At 36.4% G+C, this 22790-nt stretch overlaps 1 protein-coding gene across 1 annotated transcript; it reads left to right on the top strand.

The window, feature by feature from the left end:
* Positions 1 to 1524: 1524 nt before the first annotated feature.
* far1 (fatty acyl CoA reductase 1) lies at positions 1525 to 22423 on the top strand. Its single transcript, XM_084095004.1, has 12 exons — positions 1525 to 1896; positions 7858 to 8078; positions 10301 to 10476; positions 11212 to 11391; positions 11539 to 11716; positions 11806 to 11850; positions 11943 to 12070; positions 12190 to 12257; positions 15463 to 15634; positions 18699 to 18828; positions 19035 to 19162; positions 20208 to 22423. Exons 2-12 carry the CDS (start codon positions 7890 to 7892, stop codon positions 20368 to 20370), a joined length of 1557 nt encoding a protein of 518 aa, XP_083951130.1. The 5' UTR covers positions 1525 to 1896; positions 7858 to 7889; the 3' UTR covers positions 20371 to 22423.
* Positions 22424 to 22790: the final 367 nt, after the last annotated feature.

The following is a 22790-nucleotide window of genomic DNA, read 5'->3' as shown; positions in this document are numbered from 1 at the left end:
GAATATTGCATTGTGAGTAGCTTTGTTACCCAAATTTTAAACCTAGACCCAAGGATAGTTTAAGAGTCTACTACTATTAAGGATCTAAATCCTAAATATTTTGTGCATCTGTGTGTCTCATTATACTGTTTTTAGTGTACAAGGAGCATCCGCAGAAAAACGTTTTACAGCTTGTGATTCAGCTGAAAGAGAAAAGCTCCTGACAATGCTTCCCTCAATGACCAGATTGACCTTTTAATCTAAAGGTTTATTGGAAGTTGTTGGATTTTTACACTCTCAGAGTCTTAAGGCTTAAAATTGTGTAGCTACTCACATACTATATGTAACAAATATAGAATTAACCAAACAGAATTAAGTTACTAGGTTACTTATTTACATTATATTGTAAATAGATTCTTTCTCTTGTATAGATTCTTTAAATTAATGAAGAGGATAGGCTCACAGCTTCTAGTCGTTTATGAAGGGAAATGGACATTATTTGTTGTATTCTGTTGAGTTTAATGTGTATATCTGCCGATTAATATTGCACTTACCATGAACTAGAGAAACTTTACAGTATGTTATTATTTTAAGTCATTCTGACAACTGCCACATTTAGTGCAATTTCTTGCATTAAATTGAAGAATTGTGAATTCATGTCTTAGATGCAGACAGCAATGTCAATTCACTTTGTCTTGCATGTGGCAGAGAATTTACACAAACCAGAGATCTAGTAAACAGTAGGGAAGCTCTTCTTGACACAAAAGACAATTGTTGAAACTTGTATGATGATGGTAGGAAGCTCACCACTGGCACCGACGACACCAGACCAAACAAGGGCGGGGGTCCTGTTCTAAAATTGTCAACATATTTGTGCTTTTGTCTGCAGAGAACAAACGCTAAAGGCAGTTAAGTAATTCATCTTGCAAAAATGATCTTAAACAAACTGACTTGTCAGGTTCAGTCTAGTCAAACATGGTCACAAATCACCCCAAAAAGAAGCTACAGGGAGAGAGAAAGATAAGAATGCATACATGCTGTTCGAACCAAACAGCCAACAGTTTTCGAAGTAAAATATAATGCTCTTTTGTTCAGTGATATCTAAGGGGAATCTTTTGAGCCATGTTACCTGGCAACCACAGTAAACCACAGGACAGCAAAGAGAAGCCAGAAAAACCTGAAATTCCTTGTTTTATAGAGGCTCCTGATAGTTTTTCTGATGAGAACTCACAACCCTTCCAACCCAGTATTTGCCAGTAACTTGCTCACTGGATTCTATGTAAGTTACTGAAAAGCTTAAGTTACACTGAATGATGATGATTCATTTTGTTCTTATGTCACATGGTTCAAACTTACAAGAAAATTATCAATCAGAATCGTTTTACTTATTTCTAGGGAAGTGCCCTAAATGCAAATATTGCAGACTACTTTTAGTTGCATTGCGGTTAATATGTAGGCTATAGCCTGTAACGTTAAACTGTCATATTCAGGTTGTAAGGCGTGGCCATGTTTAAGGATTATATACGCCTATAAACGCTTAATGCTATAGGATTTTACAGTAACATTAGAGAAGCACTATGCTCCCTTTAGGGATTATGGAAAATATCCTACAAGCCAACTCCTAGGGTTCTTCCCAGAACCAGTCAAACTCTCACCAGCGAATATACACCAAATATGAATAATGATACAGATCTTTTTGCACATAGAATCATCACGAATGGACGTTATTCCTCGCGCGTGGTGGGTTATGACGTCGGTTCTTTTCTGAAACGCATCATCTGGCAACCCATCATCACAGTTCCTCTCTCAGCGAAGCTAAGCTACATCACTGCGTTTCCCATCACTGCTGGATAGAGCACCAGAGCCCTCGGATCAACGCGCAAAAATAGTGCGGGGGAAATCTATTAAACATCACAGGTAAGCGCTCGTGTTTTTCACGGTTGAATCCTTTGTTGCCTTGTTTTTCCTAAGAGCAAAATTGAGTTTGCGCGTTTTTAGAGAGTGAATGCTAGCCGTTAGCACACTTTCGCATGCGGGGTTTTTAGCGCCGCGCCGGTGTGTTGAAAATCCTCCCTGAAAGACGCACAGCTGGAAAGTAATGCTTAAGCTGTATTTTGTTTAAATGCACCGATTTGATTGTGAAATAACATTTTGTTTCCTTTTCAAATTGGTGACCATAAATAGTTTTTTTTTCTTCGCTTAAAGAGTTCGTGGGTATATTAAAAAATATGGGAATGTCTGTTGAAACTTATAAGACTTTTATTGCAGTGTGTATTCTTTATTAATAACGTAACAGTTACAGTTATTAAATATGTATATATTGGATTCCCCTATTAATTGTCTGCAATTAGGCCTATAGTGATTGTCATCTCCCCATATGCTTTCAAAACACTTCAAGCACAAATAAGGAAACGCTACAATTTGTGCGACGAGTGAGGTTAAAATGTTACCTTTTAGGGGCCGCGTGAGCTTCTTATTAAATGTGACGCATGTGTCATTTTTGCTCGCGTTCAACGCGGCAGTGGTGATTATTGTGATAACGTGATTCATCCCAGTGATTCGAATCTTTTGGTCTCCAAACTATTTGTTCAGCTGATTCGTTCATTCACTCTTTCTGCACGTTACGGCGTTATGCCTGTAGGTGGCGACAAAAGTGTCTGCCTTTTTGCTTTTGAGCGAGTCATTGAGTCATTTACTCAACTGATTTGTTAAAACATAACATTCGTTCAGTTACAAAACAAATCCTTTATTATATTCTGTATGTTTGCTAAACTACTAAGCGACTCCAAAAAGAGTATTAAAGCATCATTTCCCTGCACTTTATTAACTCTACATTTAATTATTCTGCCTATTTTTGATGTGATGGAGATTGACTCTCGTGATAAACTGAATGACTTAAATTATAGCCTACCTTTTTCAGTATGTTCTATATATTAGTTAACATTTGAAGTGGATCAAAACCTTTCATCAAAGTTATACATGAATTTTGAACGATACCCGTTCTTGTCTTTGGACAACTTTGATGAACTTTTTTGATCCACTTCAAATGTTGACTACTGTAGTATGAATGTAATCTGGACGCACTACATTCGCCACGTTGTCCTTATCATTTGATCTACCAGCATCAGTTGCGTTTGCTTCACTGCCATTCACAAATCATCTCCCGTGGCCTCAGAATCTCACTGGAAGTAGTAGGTCATCTGGGTACTTTTTGTCTACTGTTTTATGAGCACTGTGAATTCAGATATACTACTTTTGTCACATACTGTTTTCGCCTACTATATAGTAGGGAAGTATGAGATTTCGGATGCAGCCAGTCACTCTGAGTCAGACTCAAAACGCTGACTTGTTCAGTAAAGGTGTATTCATTCAACAAGTCCAACAAAAGAACAGCTCATTCCCATACTCAATTGTTAATTTCTTGTTCCATAGTTTTTAAAGATAGAGAAAGCAGTCATGCGCTTCAAAACAGAGTTCTTGGAAGTAAATGAGTGATTTGTTCACTTAAAAGATTTGTTTTGATTTGGATGGCAGGGCTTATTTTAACAATTTCTGTCTGTATCCCTGATTTTTAAAATAGTTCATTGCATATTTCAGTAATGCTGTTTCGTGTGGATGAACATCCCCACTGTGTTGTTTTAATAAGGATCACAAGATGCAAAGGCAGTGCAGTCTTGTGACAACACCCATTTATTTACTGTTACTGTATCTTTGAATCTGTACTTCAGTACTGAGGTCTATGGTGTAATGTTTTGCTATGCAATCGATATTCGATCCCATTAGCTTTGAGTACTTTTAGTTAGGCTCTTAATGGAAAGCTTTTATGCTAAAGCACTATTGACCACATTCATTCTGTTGATGGTATTTGTTTACATACCTCTAACTTGTTACAGTAGTTCAGTTCCTCAGGTGCCCATGTGACACATTCATTATTCAAACTGAGGATGTGGGATCTAGGATCAATTTGCATCTGGTGTACATGAAAGTGACATGGTCATGTCAGGTGTTCCCATATAGAATTCGGAAAATGTTGGTGAGATTTGCATTCTTTCTTGGGTGAGCGATAGGGATGTCACGATGAGGAAATTTTCACAACGGTATATAAACTTCTGACAATATAGCCTACTCTTTTAGGTCTCTTTTGAATGCGCGCTTGCTTTTCACTTTTGCATTCATGATCACGCATATTCTGTGTATAGGAAGTGGCAGTACTGACCACACATTTTACAAGATTAAATTAGTCGACGCTCAGGATTTGTTGCGCACCAAATCCTCTATCATCCTGTCAGTTATCTCTCCTTATCGTCATGTGATGAGTGAAATCTGACTGTGCTGTGACTCTGCAGCTCGTGCTTTATGGAGCAGAGTAGAGTTGTCAAAAAGTACCGACTTCGGTACTGAAATTTAAAAATGTGACTATACCAGCATTTCCCTCAAGCATTTTGAGCGCTGTTGAACGGATTCTTAAAGGGATAGTTCACCCAAAAATGAAAATTAGCCCATGATTTACTCACTCTGAAGCCATCCTAGGGGTAGCCTATATGACATTCTTCTTTCAGACGAATACAATCTGAGTTATATAAAAAATGTCCTTGCTCGTCCTTGATAATGGGAGTGAATGGCTGTTTGTCTTTGGAAGTCCATCAAAGCGAATGTATTCATGATTAAAGTGATCCACGCATCTCCGGGGGTTAATAAAGGCCTTCTGAAGTGAAGCGATGCGTTCGTGTAAGAAAAATGACGGAACGCGACTGCCCAGCCCTGTTCATTTGAACCGCGAGAGGCGTCAATTGCTGCCATTACATTGTGCTTTTGGCGTAAATCGATGCGTACGCCGTGTGCCGGAAGCTAGTTATTTTAGTTGATAAAGTTTTAAATATGGATATTTTTCTTACACGAACGCATTGCTTCACTTCAGAAAGCCTTTATTAACCCCCGGAGATGCGTGGAGCACTTTGATCATGAATAGATGCACTTTAATCATGAATAGATGCGCTTTAATGGACTTCCAAAGACATACAGCCATTCACTCCCATTATCAAGCTTGGAAAAGCCAGGACATTTTTTTAATAAAACTCTGATTGTATTCGTCTGAAAGAAGAATGTCATATACTCCTAGGATGGCTTGAGGGTGAGTAAATCATGGGCTAATTTTCATTTTTGGGTGAACTATCCCTTTAAACACCTCTGCTTAGCCATTGTGTTGACGTGCTCAACATGTCTGTGATTGGCTACAATGATCAACAATGACATCTTTGACGCTCTTCACCGAGCGATTACAATACACACAGGAGCGTTTAAAAGCAGGCATCTATTAGCAGAATCCTAATAAATATCATTGTAGCCAATCACAGATATGTTGAGCTGAGTTGTTCAACACAATGGCCAAACAGAGGCGTTTAAGGGAAATGCTGGTATCGTCACATTTTTAAAATTTCAGTACTTTGACAACTCTATAGCAGAGCAGGTCCGCTCTCAGTTTATAATTGTAGCGTCCTTTTTCCAATTAAATTAAATGTTTTTTGTTTTGTTTTTTTCTATAAAAAAGCAAAACGACTGTAGTGGGCAAGTAATGTAATCGGTGTACGGCTGAACACCATGTAACAGGTATCAACGACTACCGCTGCAAGCCTAGTGAGAGATCAGCTTTCAGGGTTAGAAAATGCCAACCTCTCTATAGCGACTGATTTCTTTTGCCCACAGTCCCTGAACTTTCTTTAAGCTTTGCTCCCTGACAGTTGGACGCTGTTTAATGCCAGTGTCAATGCAGAGGCAGTCAGAGAAGTGCTGAGTGGCTCTTGGGAAGAAAGCACACTGCACAATGTCTTGTCTCGCCTTCTGGAATAATCCACCTGACCCCCACAATTAAACCAGCATTCATTAGTTCTTGATTGGCTGCTTTCCCTTAAGGCAAGTGCGTCAAAATAACCCATGCACTTCAGTAAATTATTTTAAGAGACTTTTCGATGCAGATTATACCCTGCAAGTCTGGAAAGAACCCAGGATTTGCTGCCATAGTGTCAGACTCTGGGGTCCATGCAGCTGTGGAACTTGGCACCAGTTATGCAGGAAACAAAACAGCACATGGCCAGCGGGAAGTTTTTACACTGAGTGGCCTGTTTACGGAAAGGATCGTATGATGTGGCTGGACGCATCAGGAAAAAAGTGCTAGGCTGAGATTGAAACAACATATATTGGGTCAAACAACCGTGTGTTATGCACTCTAAAAAAAAAATAATAATTCAATTTAACTCTTTCCCTGCCAGCGTTTTTGACAAAAGTTGCCAGCCACTGCCAGCATTTTTTCACAAAAGTTTAAAAATCTGTTGTTTGAATATCTGAACATTCAATATGTCATATGTTCAATATGTCAGACACACTGCTTTTAAACAAACAAAAACGTTGTATTCTAGCTTCATGCATTGCTTTTTTATCGAATACTCGAACATTTTTAGCAAAAAGCTGAGAAAACACGTTTTTGCCAAAGACTACATCCGGATCGGATACAGAATAATGATCAAAACATAGATGGAGTAGATCGAGTCCATCAACGCTTCACAGTCCTGTACCCCGTCCTGCATCAACATTTCATTCAGTAACATTAGGCAGTTTTGATTTATATGCTGTTTAATGTTGATGATCGCATTATATTACATATGCATATGCCTGATATCGCTTGTTTCTGCTTCTTATTTGTCTGTGTTTTGATCAGGAGATTCAGTACTCTTTCAGAAGATGCGTAAAAGCGCCCCCTACCGTATTATAGTGAAAGCCGGAAATTTCCGTCAATGGCGGGGAAAGAGTTAATAAACTAAATGTTCATTCTGCTTTAAAATTAAGTTTAGTCAACTCAAATATCCAAGTTGTCACTTAGTACAACTTCACTTTTCAAGTTGACTAAACGTGAAATTTGAAGGTGAAACACTTTTTTTACAGTGTGTTAAAGTGAGCCTTAAAATTGTTCTGATCAAACACTGAGTGAGATTAGATTGCATCCTATATTTTTTGGGTCATTTACATTTGACCCACATACTGTTTTTAGACTTGCCATCTTTTTAAACTTGTCAGTTAGATTAATTTATCTAGTCAATCTAATCATCTATGCCTTCATTTTCCAATGTTTATTAGGGCTATCTTGGAGGTTTTTAATGTAATTACTAAATTATATGCGTGGAAATGTATTTTAAAAAGTATTATTTAGTAAAAAGTATGTCTTTAATGTAACTTTTGATCAGTTTAAAGCATCCTTGTTGAATAAAAACATATCTTTAAAAAAATCCTGCTGACCACAAACTTCTGAACAGTAGTGTATGTGATTACTTTGACTGGGCAAGAAGAAATCTGAAGTAGAAAATTCTTCACTGATATTTGATTACATATTAACCCAGTATCTGCTGCGGATGAGCTGCTGTATTAGCTTGTTATCAGTGGACAAGAGATAAGAATAGATAAGAATAATAAACTTGTGTATTTTGTTGTGATTTACTACGGCATTCAATTTGTCCAATCAAATGATGAAATGTAAAACATTTTCATTCGATGCACCTAAAGGCCATTTAGGAGCTCTTTTATTGACCCTGCTGCGCTCCTGAATAGTAATACAACACCGCCTCTTAAATAGGCATCACAGATTTTTTTCAAAAGTCTCAGGCGGTTAAGCCTTTAGTGTCATGCAGTAATTGTGGACTGAGATCTTGGCAGGAAAGGAAGGAAGTGAACTCCATGAAATATTTACCGCAGACTTACGAAACTGCACGATTTATAAAGCAACGGCTTTGAGCTTCTTTACAGTTCTCTATTTGGGTGAGATCCCTTGTGAAATGTGTGCATATTTGCAGTGTGATACCGTGTGGCAATGTTTCTCTTGGTCTTTTTCAGGGGTGTAACAGAGGAGGGAAGGTGCACTCAAGATGGTCACCATTCCAGAGTACTACGAGGGGAAAAATGTTCTCATCACAGGGGCTACAGGCTTTATGGGGAAAGTACTTCTGGAGAAGCTGCTTCGCTCCTGTCCCGGTGTCAAAGCTGCTTATGTGCTTGTCCGGCCCAAAGCAGGACAGGCACCCCGTACCCGTATCTCTGACATGATCAACTGCAAGGTGAGTAAGTGCAGGCCTGGAAGATTGTTGGGGACCTTGGTTTGGTTTCTCTATTTATTTATTTAAATTTTACTGTGTTCAGTTATACATTTAGCATAAAACGAGGTGATGTAGAAAATAAGTTCTTCTTTTTTTTTATCAAGTGAACAATTATTTCAACTAGGCAGTCATTTTAGCCATTTGGAATCAAAATGTTTAATTCAAAAAGCCAAATATGATTAGAACTTGTTAAATCTATTACAATTCTACTGCTCTTATCTTTAGTTAAAATATTTATGCAATGGCAAATTGTTCAAGGATAATGAATTGAACATAACTCTAAGTTTAGGTTTACATCACAGACAAATAAAACTAGAGGCTTCTTGACAAAATGATTATTTTCTGTGTTATTTTAGTATTATCAATATCTTATTTTAGTTTTATTTATATATTATAGTGTTTATTAATGTTTTGAATTAGCCTTTATATATTTTTATATATAAGGTTTTGCTTTGTTGTCATTTTTATTAGTGTATATTATGCATGTTTATTAGTGCTGAACGAATAATCATATCGCAATGTCAAGCCTATGTGATTATATGATGATATTTTGATCTCATTCAGTGTGAGACTCGCGCAATTGACAATTTTCACACACTCACGCCACACATCCATTTTCTCAAGCAGAGAAAAATCGTGACACTGACACCGACAGACTAGACAGAGCAGGTTACTTATGATATGAAACAAATTCTCACCTCTCAGATTCTGTCAATTTTATTATGAAATTCAAACAGTAGCGTTTTGGCGCTTGTAAACGTGACGTGACAGATCGTGGTCGTGAACCGGACGTCTCTTACTCTTTACTAGTTAATAGTAAATAAACACGAATGAACGTGTTGAAAGATACAGTACAACTTATCGAAATGTTTATGCCTCGTACATAATATCGATCAATCAGTGTTTTTCAACCGCAGAAAGAGGTCAGTAAAACAGCTTGCATTTATCTCAGGAAAGCCATTTGATAGAGGAGTATTTTGCTAAATATGTGCACTATATTAAATATTTATTTTATTTTTACTTGTATCATTAAAATATTGTAACGTTGTCATTATAGCCTAGTAAAAAATATTATATTTAGTTGTTATTTTTAACCTTTAATAATAATTCCAGCTGACAGGTCTCTCTGTATGTTTACAGCATTAGGTTAAAATGAACATGTATCTACTGTAGCTAATATTTATCCGAATGAATCGATATTGAATCAAGATCGGAATCAAATCACAAGATCTGAATTGAAATCGTAAATAATCGCAATAATAAAAACAGTAGCCTACCAGTCATTGTACCATGTAAACATTGTAGCATGTTGTCACTAGTTGAACTTAAAGTTCTGTTTAGTTACCAAATGTTTTGACAATCACAATACACATCTGCTTAAATGTCCCTGTTTGTCTGGACAATGTTCAAAATATCTTATTTTCATGAGCATACTTGTTCTTATTTATTTTTCTATTTATTTTATACTATTGCACTATTGAGACAATAACAAGTTTGCAGTAATGCAAAGATGTCATTATTTTATTTTGTAAAAAATATTATTTTAATTTGAAAACGCTGTGCATTTAGTTGTTGTTGCTAGTTTGAGTTGAGAAATACACATTTCAGCATTATTACTAATCTGTGTGTACATTTTTCTTGAGAACCAAGCAAGTTGACTCATGAAACCATTTGTTTGTTATATCGCATTCGCAACATTGACCTCAATAATCACAATATATATAAAACTAGTGTTCTGTTGTGGAAATTTTAAGCAAAATATTTTAATATTTAAAATGTTCCTCAAAAGTCTGATGAGGATAGTTTTCCAAGCTGCATAAGAAGTCCAAAAAATTCTGATTTCTCTTAATGTAGTTGGAATCAATTCCTAAACTTTGCTCACTTCTTAATGTTTAAAAGTATGGATTAATGACTAAGCCGCAGATGCACTATGTATGTGACGTCAGCATGTAGATTGACTCTCAGGATGCTTTGAATGCTCTAGATTGCTCTGATAAGTCTTATCGCTCACTCTATTTGCTCTGTATACAGTTATTATTTGCTCTTTACACAGTGTTATTATAAGCACGTCTGGCCATATCTAGGTAATGTTGATAACATTGTTTCACAGGGTGTGCGTGACAGAAATGTATATGTGATATGTGATTATGGTGAAAGTGATCTTGAGCCTTTAAATGTTTCAGCTTTTTGACAGACTGCGGGAGGAGCAGCCTGATTTCGGAGAGAAGATCGTGGCAGTCAACAGCGACCTGACGCAGCCGGATCTGGATCTGAGCACGGAAGACAAGGAGACCCTCACAGGCTGCGTGAACATAGTGTTTCACTGCGCTGCCACCATCCGCTTCAACGAGCCTCTGAAGTAAGCCGTAATCTCCACCCACAGGACGCCACAAATCTACAAGCTTCTGATTATTTAGGCGGGGACATCACAGGAAGCAACTGAGGGGCTGTTTACATGACACCATTTTCAACTAAAAACGGAAAACTTTTTATGGGTTTTGGCCGTTAATTGACACAAATATTGCATATTTTTGCATATGATGCATTACATTACATTGACAATAATAATAAATATTATTTTAATTATGTTTTAATCACTTTTATTATTGCTATTATTTTAATTGTTCATGCTAATAATAATAATAATACAAGTATTAATGACATAAATGTATTATTAACAACATCAATAATAATAATAGTAATGAATATTACACTATAATTAAACACAATAATACTAATATTAATAAATAATTATTAGTAATAGTATTTATAATAAATGAGTAACTAAAATATTATAATTTATTAATAATAGTGCTCAAGTAACACTGCTGGCCCAGTAAAAAGGGATAAAATGCATATTTTATGTCATTCACAGTATATATTTGCTTAACATTGATTTATTTGGATAACTCAGTAAGCTGAAAGACTGAAACTACAGTGATTGCAAATGATCAGGATTAGATAACGGTCAGGTGGTTTTACAGAAATCGCTGCAGGTTTATTTTCACATCTGTTTAGTCAAAACCTCATTCTTCCGCAGTGTCACTGGAGTTCAATGTTTTTTTGTTTTTTCTTTCTGTCCCCTTTGCTGCAGAGATGCCATGCAGTTAAATGTGCTGGCCACGCAGAAGATGGTTAGTTTGGCTCACAGTATGAAGCATTTGGATGTGTTTATCCACGTGTCCACAGCCTACGCCCACTGCGACCGAGAGCTCATCGAAGAGGTGGTCTATCCACCACCTGTCGATTACAGGAAGCTCATAGACACACTGGAGTAAGTCTTCACGATACACTCTTCTTGTCTGTGGATCCTGCAATCTTATAACCAAAAAATGTGAACATTGAAGCTATTTCAAGCATGATTAACTAAACGCAACTTTTGTTTTTCCCTCAACTTCCTGGATTTGTCCGACATTGACAGGTGGATGGACGACAAACTCGTCTCTTTAATAACTCCAAAGTTGTTAGGTGAGCGGCCTAACACATACACGTTCACTAAAGCCTTGGCGGAGCACCTCGTCCAACAGGAGTCTGGAAACCTCAACATTGCCATCGTCAGGCCCTCTATAGTAGGAGCCAGCTGGAAGGAACCGTTCCCCGTAAATATGCTCATTTACATTCTCAAACATCATTAAAAAAATACTGCCTGGATTTTGAACACCACTCTTTCTTTCCCACTCTGTCAAAGGGCTGGATTGATAATTTCAATGGGCCTAGCGGGATATTCATCGCTGTGAGTACCCACTTTGGCATTTCACTGCATTCGTTTCATTGTTTATTGGTACTTGATGTTAAAAGCTGTTTTTGTTTTTTTTGGTTGTGCAGGCAGGAAAGGGGATTCTACGAACAATGAGGGCTTCAAATAACGCTGTCGCTGACCTCGTGCCAGTCGACGTGGTCATAAACACAACTTTGGCCGCTGCCTGGTATTCCGGTTCCCAGAGGCACGCCAGGTCGGACAACCACACAAACACCAACAGGCACACTAAATCCCTCACACAGATCACTGGAAAATAAAGTCATGGAATAGATGGAGGCAGTTTTCTGAAAGTGTTGTTTGTCTCCATCACAGGCCGAGAAGCATGTTGGTGTACAACTGCACGACGGGCGGGATCAATCCTTTTCACTGGGGTGAAGTTGGTATGAATCACTTTTTCAAACAAATCGCTGCATGACTCAAATGCCTACATTGGCCTTCAGTGCTTCATTTTCCCATTTAATTTTTGCTCTCCAACTGCAAATCGAAGAACTTGTCACTTTAAATGAATGAGCTTTAAAACCGCTTCACGTTTGAACATGCGTACGTGTATATTATGGGCGTTAGCTGGCTCATTATTTTGGGAACAGATTTTATGGGAACAGATTTAACTTGGGTTTAACTTTAGGGTGGGGAGAAATTAGTTATGATAACCATTAGTAGATGAATTATGATTGGTGTAGTAGTGCTGTAATCATTATTGTTTTTTTCCTTTCATCACTTTATGGAAAAAGTGACATGGCAACAAAGTAAATCTTTGTCCATTATTATATTATATTATTGCTGAACACATAAATTTAATCCATTTTAATCAGTTAAGTATAATTTTTCACTGGCCAAATCACAATTTTTATTTTTTATATTTTAAGACACCAGCAGTGTTAAAATATAATTTAACTGTCTCAAGTAATAACGCATCAAGTATTTACATTAAATCAGTTAAACTAAACGTTTGGTAATATATATTTCATGAATCAATTTCTTTTACATAAACATTTTCAGCAAATAAATAGGTTATTAATGTTATATAATACCTATAATTATATAATATATAAATTATGTAATATGTTATATATTTTATGATTATACTATGTTGTATTATATTACTAAATGCTTTTTTTTTATTTGATCCATATTAATCAGTTAATTTTAAGGGTGTAACAGTTCTGTAATTAAATTATATTTTAACACTATTTTTATAACATTTTTCCTTTTTAGACAAGCATTTAGCTGCATATTGCAGCAAAATGTGCCGTATGTTTTTCTTTTTGTATGAATATATAAAAACTAGTAAATACCATGATGATTGAGCATTACACACACCAAAGATTTTCATATATTTAATACTTGGCTTCAGTGAGAACTCCTTAGTGTCTGATTTGTGTCATGTTTAGGTTGAGGGACACAATTCCCTTTTAACTAAGCGTTTGTTGGAATACGTTTCAATGCCGTTGTTACTGTTATCACAACAAACATGTCTCTAGAGATCTCTTAAAACAGGTTTGACTCATTCTATCGCTGTGATGAGTGACTGACATTCAGTGGGACTGAAAATATTTATATCTATTTACAGATATAAATAGATATTAGAGACATTAGATGAACCATGGTACAAGAGTGTACTGAACCATATTAGGGGCTTTCGCACCGGATAGTTCTAGGAACTAGCCATCAGGGTGGTTCCCGAGAACTAATGGTTCCCCTTGGAACGTTTTCCTGTTGCATTCGCACCGCCAGTAGGAATTTTGAAGTGACGTAAGCCGCGCTCGTTGTTGTGACTTTTATTTTGACGGCGCTGAGAACGAACAGTGCTCGCATCCTCCATGTTCATTAGTTTACGATCTGTCTAACAGTCCTGTCTCATACGTTAATACATAGAAAGTAGACAGTATATGAAAAGGTATTAGCGTATTCCGTGTGGTTGATGTCCAGTGTTGCTAGCTGAACAGAAATACACAATCATGTTTAGCTTGGTCTCCTCAAAGTTGCGTTGGATTTTCTCCTCGGCGTAAAGGTTAAGAGGCCCATCTATCACTGTTTTCCATGTTCATATACTTAGTTTCTGGAGTAAATATATAGGCTATAATCTGTGTTTTTACATAGCTTTTTTAAAAATGGCGGGTGCTGGTGTTTTGCATGCGTTCGACCAATATCAGTACACTTTACGGTGTACGGAACTATCAATACACTAACGTCACTGATAGTTCCTATTGTGCTGGTTTAGACTCTTCTCTGAAGTAGGAACTAAATGGTTCCTCCAAAAGAGTTCCTAGATCCCGTGGTGCGAACGCGCCTACATCTGGGTACTTTCAATATAACTCGGAAAAGGTTCCTCCGGTGCGAAAGCCCCTATTGTTCACATTTTCTACTGGAACCATTTCATCCCTAATTAATTAGTTAATGTTCAAATGAATGTTTATTTATAATCAGCATTGTGTTGCAGTTGGAGCAATCTATAGGACTCAACAATACGGATTTTATTTTGTTGCCCTGCCCAAATGTTCACTGCCCAAACTAAAAAAAGAAAAAATGATATTTTTTATGTATCAGACAAAATTAAGATAATACCATATATATATATATATATATATATATATATATATATATATATATATATATACACACACACCGAATTGTTATAACTGGTTTCGCAAGGTATTATCTTAAATATATATTATATTATATTATATTATATATATGTGTATATATATATATATATATATATATATATATATATATATATATATATATATATATATATATATATAATGTGTGTATATATATATAATGTGTGTATATATATATATATATATAATGTATATATATATATGTGTGTATATATATATATATATATATATATGTGTATATATATATATATATATGTGTGTATATATATATGTGTATATATATGTATGTTTATATATATATATATATATATATATATATATATATATATATATATATATATATATATATATATATATATATATATAATGTGTTTATATGTATATATATATATATATATATAATATATGAAGAGTTCAGATGCAAAAGCCTCTAAGTGCCATCTGAAATTTTCTTCTAGAATGATCATTTTTATCAAGCTCGTATATTTAATTTTAGTTATTTCACTTTAATGACAATTAATAGGTAATCTTCATTGCCATTTAAGTGAATTTACTGAACTTAAATATACAAGCTTGATAAAAATGATCATTCTAGAAGAAAATTTCAGATGGCACTTAGAGGCTTTTGCATCTGAACTCTTCATATATATATTTAATTTTTTAATATATATATATTATAATTATTTATTAGACATAAATTTGATTATTTATATTTAAATATCTTTTACTTTTTTTGTGATTAATTTAAAATAAATTACAGTTCTGTTAACTGGGCCAAAGCACTCTCGTCATTGTTGAGCCCTGGCTACTTACTAAGATGAATATACCATATATGGATGGGATGATACTTTAAAAAGGATCCCAAATACTATGCTAATTAAATGACCGTGTTGCTTTTTAACCCTGAACCAAGTCATGCGCACCTGTGCCGTTTACTGTTAAACCCATTTTTGTCTCTTAGAGTACCATGTTACATCTACTTTCAAGAGGAACCCCCTCGAGCAGGCCTTCAGGCGGCCAAATGTAAATCTCACAACCAATCACCTTATCAATCAGTACTGGATTGCTGTAAGCCACAAGGCGCCAGCATTCCTATATGATCTCTTCCTCAGGATGTCAGGAAGAGAGCCCAGGTAAATCCGACCGCTTCGTCCCGCTTCCTCCCCCCACGCTTCCTCCTCCACGCTCGGTCTAGCCATCACGTGTCGTTCTCCTCGTCTTGGGCAAGGATGCATAACCCACTCGGAGACTGGGTTCTGCACGCTTCCCGTCCACGTGTGTGCTTAGCCGTGTGTGTGTGTAGCTCTGTGTTTAAAATGCTCTTGTATGTTGTATGCCTGTATTCCTTTTCGCAGAGTACTGCATAAACATGACGTTCAAGACCAACCCCTTAGAACAGGCTTTCAGGCGCCCCAATGTTAACCTGCGATCCAACCCTTTTACCAATCAGTACTGGACCACAGTGAGTCACACCCTCCCTGCCCTGCTGTATGACGGGTTTCTCATGTTGACGGGTCAGAAGCCCCGGTAAGGTCTTCAGTACCCGCTTCTCCACCTCTTTGTACTCCCTCCTTCCCCTCCCTCACCTCCACCACTGGGTGTTGGGTGCGTGGTGTGGCATGGCCGGCCGGCGGGCTGGGAAGGAAGCGCCCAGCCTGGCCTTCTGCTCGACTTCATGGCATCGGACAAACGCTGCTGGCCGGCTAGCATTAAAGTGCATGGAGTCCTGCACGTTTTTTGTTACTACTTTGGAAAAGGAGATGGATCCATCCCATAATTCCATCTTTATCTTATTCATTATGTTTGATTTCTTTTTCTGAGCCATGCCATTAAGTCTTCAAGAGAGGCCTTTTGGTCTACTCTTGTAGCACATGGAAACATGGAAGCTGGCAATGATGTTTTGATCAACAACGCCTGTACTCACCAAGCAAGTCGGAGTGCTCCACTCAGATCAGATACGGACAGTTTACACAAGAGTTTTCTGTCAAAAACGCCAAACTGATCAGAGAACAGCACTCACTATAAGCAATGGGGCCAGGTACCAAACTCTCCACTCTAGGAATTGGTTTAAGATGGGGGTTTTCAAACTGGGGTCTAGGATGCCTGCAAGAAAATTTTACTTTTTAAGGGTTTTCAAGGTAACTTTTAACCATGTACAAATTTTATAATTAGACTTTTAAAATGCATTTCAATATTTTTTTCAATAATTTTATAATTTTTTTGAATTTGTCAATATTTGTTTTTTAAATAATTAAAATAATTTATATTTATAAATTATGAAAAATAATTATACACACAAAATGGTGAAACATAATTTTATATTACGATTTCATTTTTTAATTCTGTTTTCCAAATACTGGTTGGAAATCATGCGATTTTAAGATTTTTTAATTAAACTATTACAAAAAATACACAGGTGCATGTATCTATTAAAATGGCGGTCATTCGTAAAGGGGGCATATTTGGGGGATCTTGGCTTTAAAAGGTTTGAAAGTCCCTAGTTTAATCCACTAAATTAAAATTACAAGGATCTGTCCTTCTAATTTTACATAAAAAATAAGATGGATGCATAAGTTGGTTATTTGATCCATCCGTGCAAAAATGCTTTTAAGTTGCAGTGAGTAGGTGTGTTTGGTATCTGGAGATTTTTAAAAGTTGCTGTTCTAATACGATGCATGCAGTCATCCCCTATCCAACCGATCTTGATGGGAAACTGGGCATTTCTGGACATTTCCATTTACAATTCCAACAGTGCTTTGTCAGATAAAGCCTGATAAAATTTGGTCTACATCTGGTACAGTTTATAGATGTACACAAAGAAACACAGAGAAGAAAAAAAAATCAAGAATCTCAAGTACACAAATGCGCCCAGGTGCCCTCCAAGATCCTTCAGTGTCTTAACCGTGTGATCTTTGCTCAACCAAAACATAATGGGAATCCACAGTTGTGTTTGCCGGAGGATTGTGGTTCGAAAGTGCTGCAGTGGGATCTAACCTGAATCTAATAAACTACAGGATGAATGGGTCAAAGAAAGTCTTCATATATTCTTTTTGATTAATTGAGGAGGTTTTTTTTTTTTTTGACCTTTGCAAAAATAAAAAAAATACAGACTTTTGCGTACACACACAAACATTTTTACAGTCTCCAAATTTGCACTTTTTACAGTACCAATCTTTTCAGCCTATTTCACAGTGTGATTTGTGCATTGTCCTATATGCTTTACGTACTGGTTCATAAATTATTGCTCCATCAACCTATTTCAGTGTGGTTTCTCGGCCGCCACAGAGTTAAATTTGTTCAAGTGGAAATAAGGCCTTGAAATTAGATGTACTCCATTAATGAAAGCCAAATTTTGAGCACTTTTCAGTGTACCAATCTTTTTTTATGGACCCTTGAATTTGGCAAACAGGGCACAGCAGTATTGCGCCATCAGCTCATTTCGTGGCGTGGTTTCTCGGCCACCACAGAGGATGCGTTAAAGAGGATACAAGGCCTTGATATTAGAGTTACTGTCCTAATGAAAGGTACATTTTGAGCAAATAGATCTCTATTAATTCCATGCACATCCATGCTCTTATTTTCTTCATAGTAAGACGACAGTCGCACAAAGAAAATGGGTTGTAGTAACCTATACATAACCGGAAATAACGCGCGACCACACAAATTCCCGTGCACACGTAAACAGTTAGTTGTGAGCACTTAAAAAGTTTCTCATGCGCACACGCATTTTTGCAAAGGTCCCTTTAGGGTCTCCATAGTTTTGTGTTTTTGTTTTATTTTTTCTCTTTATTTGGGAAAGCTAACCTATGGAAGCCTCTTTTTCCTCCTAGTAAAAAATTACAACTCTTTCTCATACTTATGACTATATCTGACAATGTGACTTGATATCTTATAATTGCAACTGTAATTGTGACTCTGGGGGCAGAAATGGGCTTCTCTAATAACCTACATTTTGTTATTTAATAAAGCATTGCATGGAATTCAATATTTTGCTATCACTAAACCATCCAGATTAAGTCATATACAAGCTGTGGTTTCTTAAAACTACTTTTGTAGTTTTGTAGCATTTGGTCTTATTAAATTGAATGCCCTATTTGGGGTTAAAGTCCACATTCAGCCCACTTCAATGCTCATCTGAAGCTATGCATCTCTCCTTTTCTCCCGCTCGCTCCTTGTGTTGTTTCCGTGGCGATGCAGGATGATGAAGACAATCACTCGATTGCACAAGGCCATGATGGTGCTGGAGTACTTCACTAGCCACTCGTGGGTGTGGAACACGGACAACGTCACCATGCTCATGAACCAGATGGGAGCTGAGGACAAGAAGGTGCGTGTGTGTGTATATGTACTATTAATACACTCGCAGCCTGCCGTTAGCACAGTTAAAGAAGTCTCATCTGTGACTATAAATCATGATTTACATCGGTTAAAATGCGTCCGTACACTATATTGTGAATGAAATATTCATTCAAATTCATCTGTGACTTTTATCAATGCTTGAACTCTTGAGTTGAATGTTCTTTTTGTGCTCAGGTATTTAACTTTGACGTCAGGCAGTTACACTGGGCTGAATACATGGAGAATTACTGCATGGGCACTAAGAAGTATGTTCTCAACGAAGAGTTGTCAGGACTCCCAGCGGCACGCAAACACTTGAACAAGTACGTATTGAAGTTCTCAAGGTTACCTTGAGGATAACTAATTATCTAGAGCAACAGTCACACTGAAATAGTAAATGCTGCACTGTCGCATGCAGCTGCTCAGTTTTGTCGCATTGCCAAATGTCTCTGTCGTCCATTGAACTCTATTGTAAATGAATGAAAAAAAACGGGTTTATCCAGACTGAGATGCATCTGTAAAAATTTCATTGGAATCACATTTCAAACCACCTCCATATCTGTTTTTTTTCTGCTGTCCAGACTTGCAAAAACCCATCTGGATATGCAAAAAAATCAGATTTTTGCTGGCAGTCTGAACATAGCCTAATGCTCACTTAAAAGAACTGTTAAATAGAATCGAGACTGAATGGAATTAGCAAATCTCAAAATAATTACATATTTTCATATTGTAAGTTATAATGTTTTGATGCCTAACTTCAGCTTTTCAAATAATTATTTTTAGTTTTTAGTGTTTTCTTTAATCTATTTAGACGAAATGGTAGGGATGCACCATATATCGGCCACTATATCGGTATTGGCCAATATATGTTCATTTTTAATGTTATCATTATCGGCCCGATAAGGACATTTGACCGATATATTAAAGCTGATAAATAATGGATTTATTTATTTATTTATTAATGGAATAAATGCTTGAAATTCCTTTAAGTTCAACATGTACAGCACAAGTCTGTCATATAGGCTACATAAAATTATAATGAGAACATCATTATAATTGTGTGCTTGGGACATGGATTTTAATGGTTTGACTTTTGTTTTTGTAATAAGGCTCTCAAAAATTATTAAAAAAAATATAGATTTAGATTTCTCAAAGTTTTCATATCGGTGCATCCCTACAGAATAGTATAATTTAATATCAGCCATGAAGTAAAAATAATTATCGACATGTCAAATATAAATTAAGTGGAGATGCCACTAATATGAAATTTAAATATTTGATAAATGTATAAAATATATTATTATATGGAATGTTTGGAATGTACATTTTTGTCAATTTGTATTTTTTATTCGTTTTCTTTTCCCTTAGGCTGCGGAACATTCGCTATACTTTCAACACCATCTTGGTAGTATTGATCTGGCGCATCTTCATCGCCCGTTCACAGATGGCCAGAAACATCTGGTACTTCGTTGTCAGCTTGTGCTTCAAGTTCCTCTCCTATTTCAGAGCTTCCAGCACCATGAGATACTGAATCCACCCCAGCTGGATTCAACCCCCCTCCCTCTCCCGACAGCTATGCACACACTTCTGCTTTGCGACACTCTGAACTCTGAGGGTCAAGCGTTCGGGCATAGTATCCGCTATCCTCCCCTCCTGTGCAAGTGCGCCCTCAACATCACAGGGTGCAAGTGCACTCAACTGCTATGTAGAAAGCATGAATTTTCAGGGCTCGAGGTCTAAGCTCTCTCAGCATAATGAGAGCAACTGCTTCGTGCCGAGCGCGTTTGAGCACTTACAGTACCCGTTCCACCTCCTGAACGCAAACAGGTTGTGGGCGACGCTTGATTATTATGGTTTACATACTTGCTCATAGCCTACTTGTTGGCGCCAATGGCCCCTTTTCTAACTGTAATCAACGAAGCACAAGGAGAAAGAAAAAAAGAGAGATGGCTTTGTCTCAGCTCAGCTCAAAAATTATCTTCATCATGTGTCCTGTGTCTTTGTTAGATTCATCTATTTTGCCTTACTTCTTTCCAATTCCTCTCACCCTCTTCGAGACAAAGGGAATTGACGTGTCACCAAATAAGCATTTTAAGCGTCTGATTCCAGGCCTTATGCTTGTCTTCACACTCTTTTCTTAGTCAATACCATGTCATTTTGAAATGTATTTAGTTGTGCTAGTTGAACTTAAGTTGGGGTCTCATGTTTTTGTGAAAGCAATCAGTCGCTTTTAATCAATCAGGCTTGTCTGTTTTCCAAAAAAAAACAAAAAATGCTAGCAAACGCAAGCCTTGGGTTTTCACACGCTTAAACCTGTTGCCTTTTTGAATGAGCTTAATTAATAAACATGAGCAGAACGAATTTGCGTCGAAGGTTCGTAAAACCGTTGATGTCTAACGAACAATTTACACTATCGTTCCGCTCGAGTTTCATGAATAAAGCGCGATTATTGTTTCATGCCATAACTTACTAGTGTTCAGGTAATGGACTTTTGTACATAAAACACGTTATCTTTTGCATAAATCTCTAAAGCAGTCTGAGGAAACCGAATATGTTGACTTTCAAAAACTCCCGTATAAAACTGTACGCAAGTCTATAGCGTCTCTACGTTCTTCAGAGCTTCGATTCCATATCAGAGGGTGACGGTTCATATTTTAACTGGATTAAGTGTTTTTCTTTCCTTTCTTCACCCGATTTATTCTGTGACCTGTCTGAATGTTGTAATGTGAAAGAGCTAACGGATGTATGTTTTCTAAACCATTTCTGTGCTTCTATTTAGATAAAAACACTGTAATTTAACGTTGTCTGCTATCAAGTATTTTCCATGTTTGAAATTAATTGGAAGTGGTTGTTTATGACCTGAAATGACAAGTGAAAAGAATAGATGTAAAGGCTGCTTTTATGGTCATTCGTGCTTCGGATCACAATCACTCTTTGCACAGCTTAATATAATACCAGGAACGATGGTTTGTTACTAACTGTGTGGATTATAGATTAACTAGTCTGTCTTTTCTATTAACAGTTTAAAGAACTGATAAAAAAAATGATCGTTGCCTTCATTTCAGCGCTTCTGTCAGGATCCATATTTTTATGTGGGAGTTTGAGTGGAATAGTGAGTTTGAAAACGAGTTCTGTGTATGCAGGGTCTCATCAAGAGTATTTTTTATTTACCCGAAATAGGGTGAAATAAAGACAAATATATTGCAATGTATAGTAGTCAATTTATCTTTGTAGTTTTCTTTGTGATGGGTAAAATTAGGCATCATTTGGTATTTTTGTCTCAGATCACAGCATTTTATAAAGGTGGTAATATTATCATTTTCTTAATTGGTCATTATAAAATGTAAGATCAAGTCGATGTCAGGCCTTGACTGGACAAATGTAGTTTGTTTCCCTTTCTTTCCATTTTGTCTGCCTTATTTATATGTACTGTTTTGTTTGTTTTTGTTTAATATCCTGTAATGATCTAAAATGTTTATTGAGAGAATTGCAATTGCCACATTAAAAAGTCAGTGGAGGGTTAAAAATCAATGGGTGCCTTTCGTTTGTAAACCAAAAGAAATAAAGAATAAACTATGAACTTATTTTTCAGTTTAATGATTCATCATTGGTTGTTACTGTTTTAAGGTGTAAGGAACATAACTATGATTTAATAGAACTAAAGCACATAACTTTCTGCCTTAGATGGTAAAATATTGTTACATAAAGAAACAGAATCTATCATGTAGATGTCTGTTGTTTTTTTACAATAGTTAATGAGATGGATTGTAAAACATTAAAGCCCCCCGGAAAGATTCACATTTGTGTGAAAATAAGCCTGTAAATGAATCAATTTTAAGTGTTCTCGACATTCTCAACCTCATTGTTATCTACAATTCAACACTGCCATCTGCTGTTCATGTTTTGTACAAGTTATTATGCATTTTTTGCTTTTAAACATTTGCTTTTCAA

Source organism: Abramis brama, assembly GCF_963993115.1.
Source record: "Abramis brama genome assembly, chromosome: 20".
Taxonomy (NCBI): Eukaryota; Metazoa; Chordata; class Actinopteri; order Cypriniformes; family Leuciscidae; genus Abramis; species Abramis brama.
This window is presented reverse-complemented; position numbering and strand designations above follow the sequence as displayed.

What these genes read in the sequence shown, in the direction of transcription:
- far1 (XM_084095004.1), top strand. Translation starts at nt 7,890, where the DNA reads ATGGTCACCATTCCAGAGTACTACGAGGGGAAAAATGTTCTCATCACA. An exon ending in CTAGCGGGATATTCATCGCT is followed by an intron (nt 11,851 to 11,942) that starts GTGAGTACCCAC and finishes TTGGTTGTGCAG; the next exon opens with GCAGGAAAGGGGATTCTACG. An exon ending in TGGGAGCTGAGGACAAGAAG is followed by an intron (nt 18,829 to 19,034) that starts GTGCGTGTGTGT and finishes TTTTGTGCTCAG; the next exon opens with GTATTTAACTTTGACGTCAG.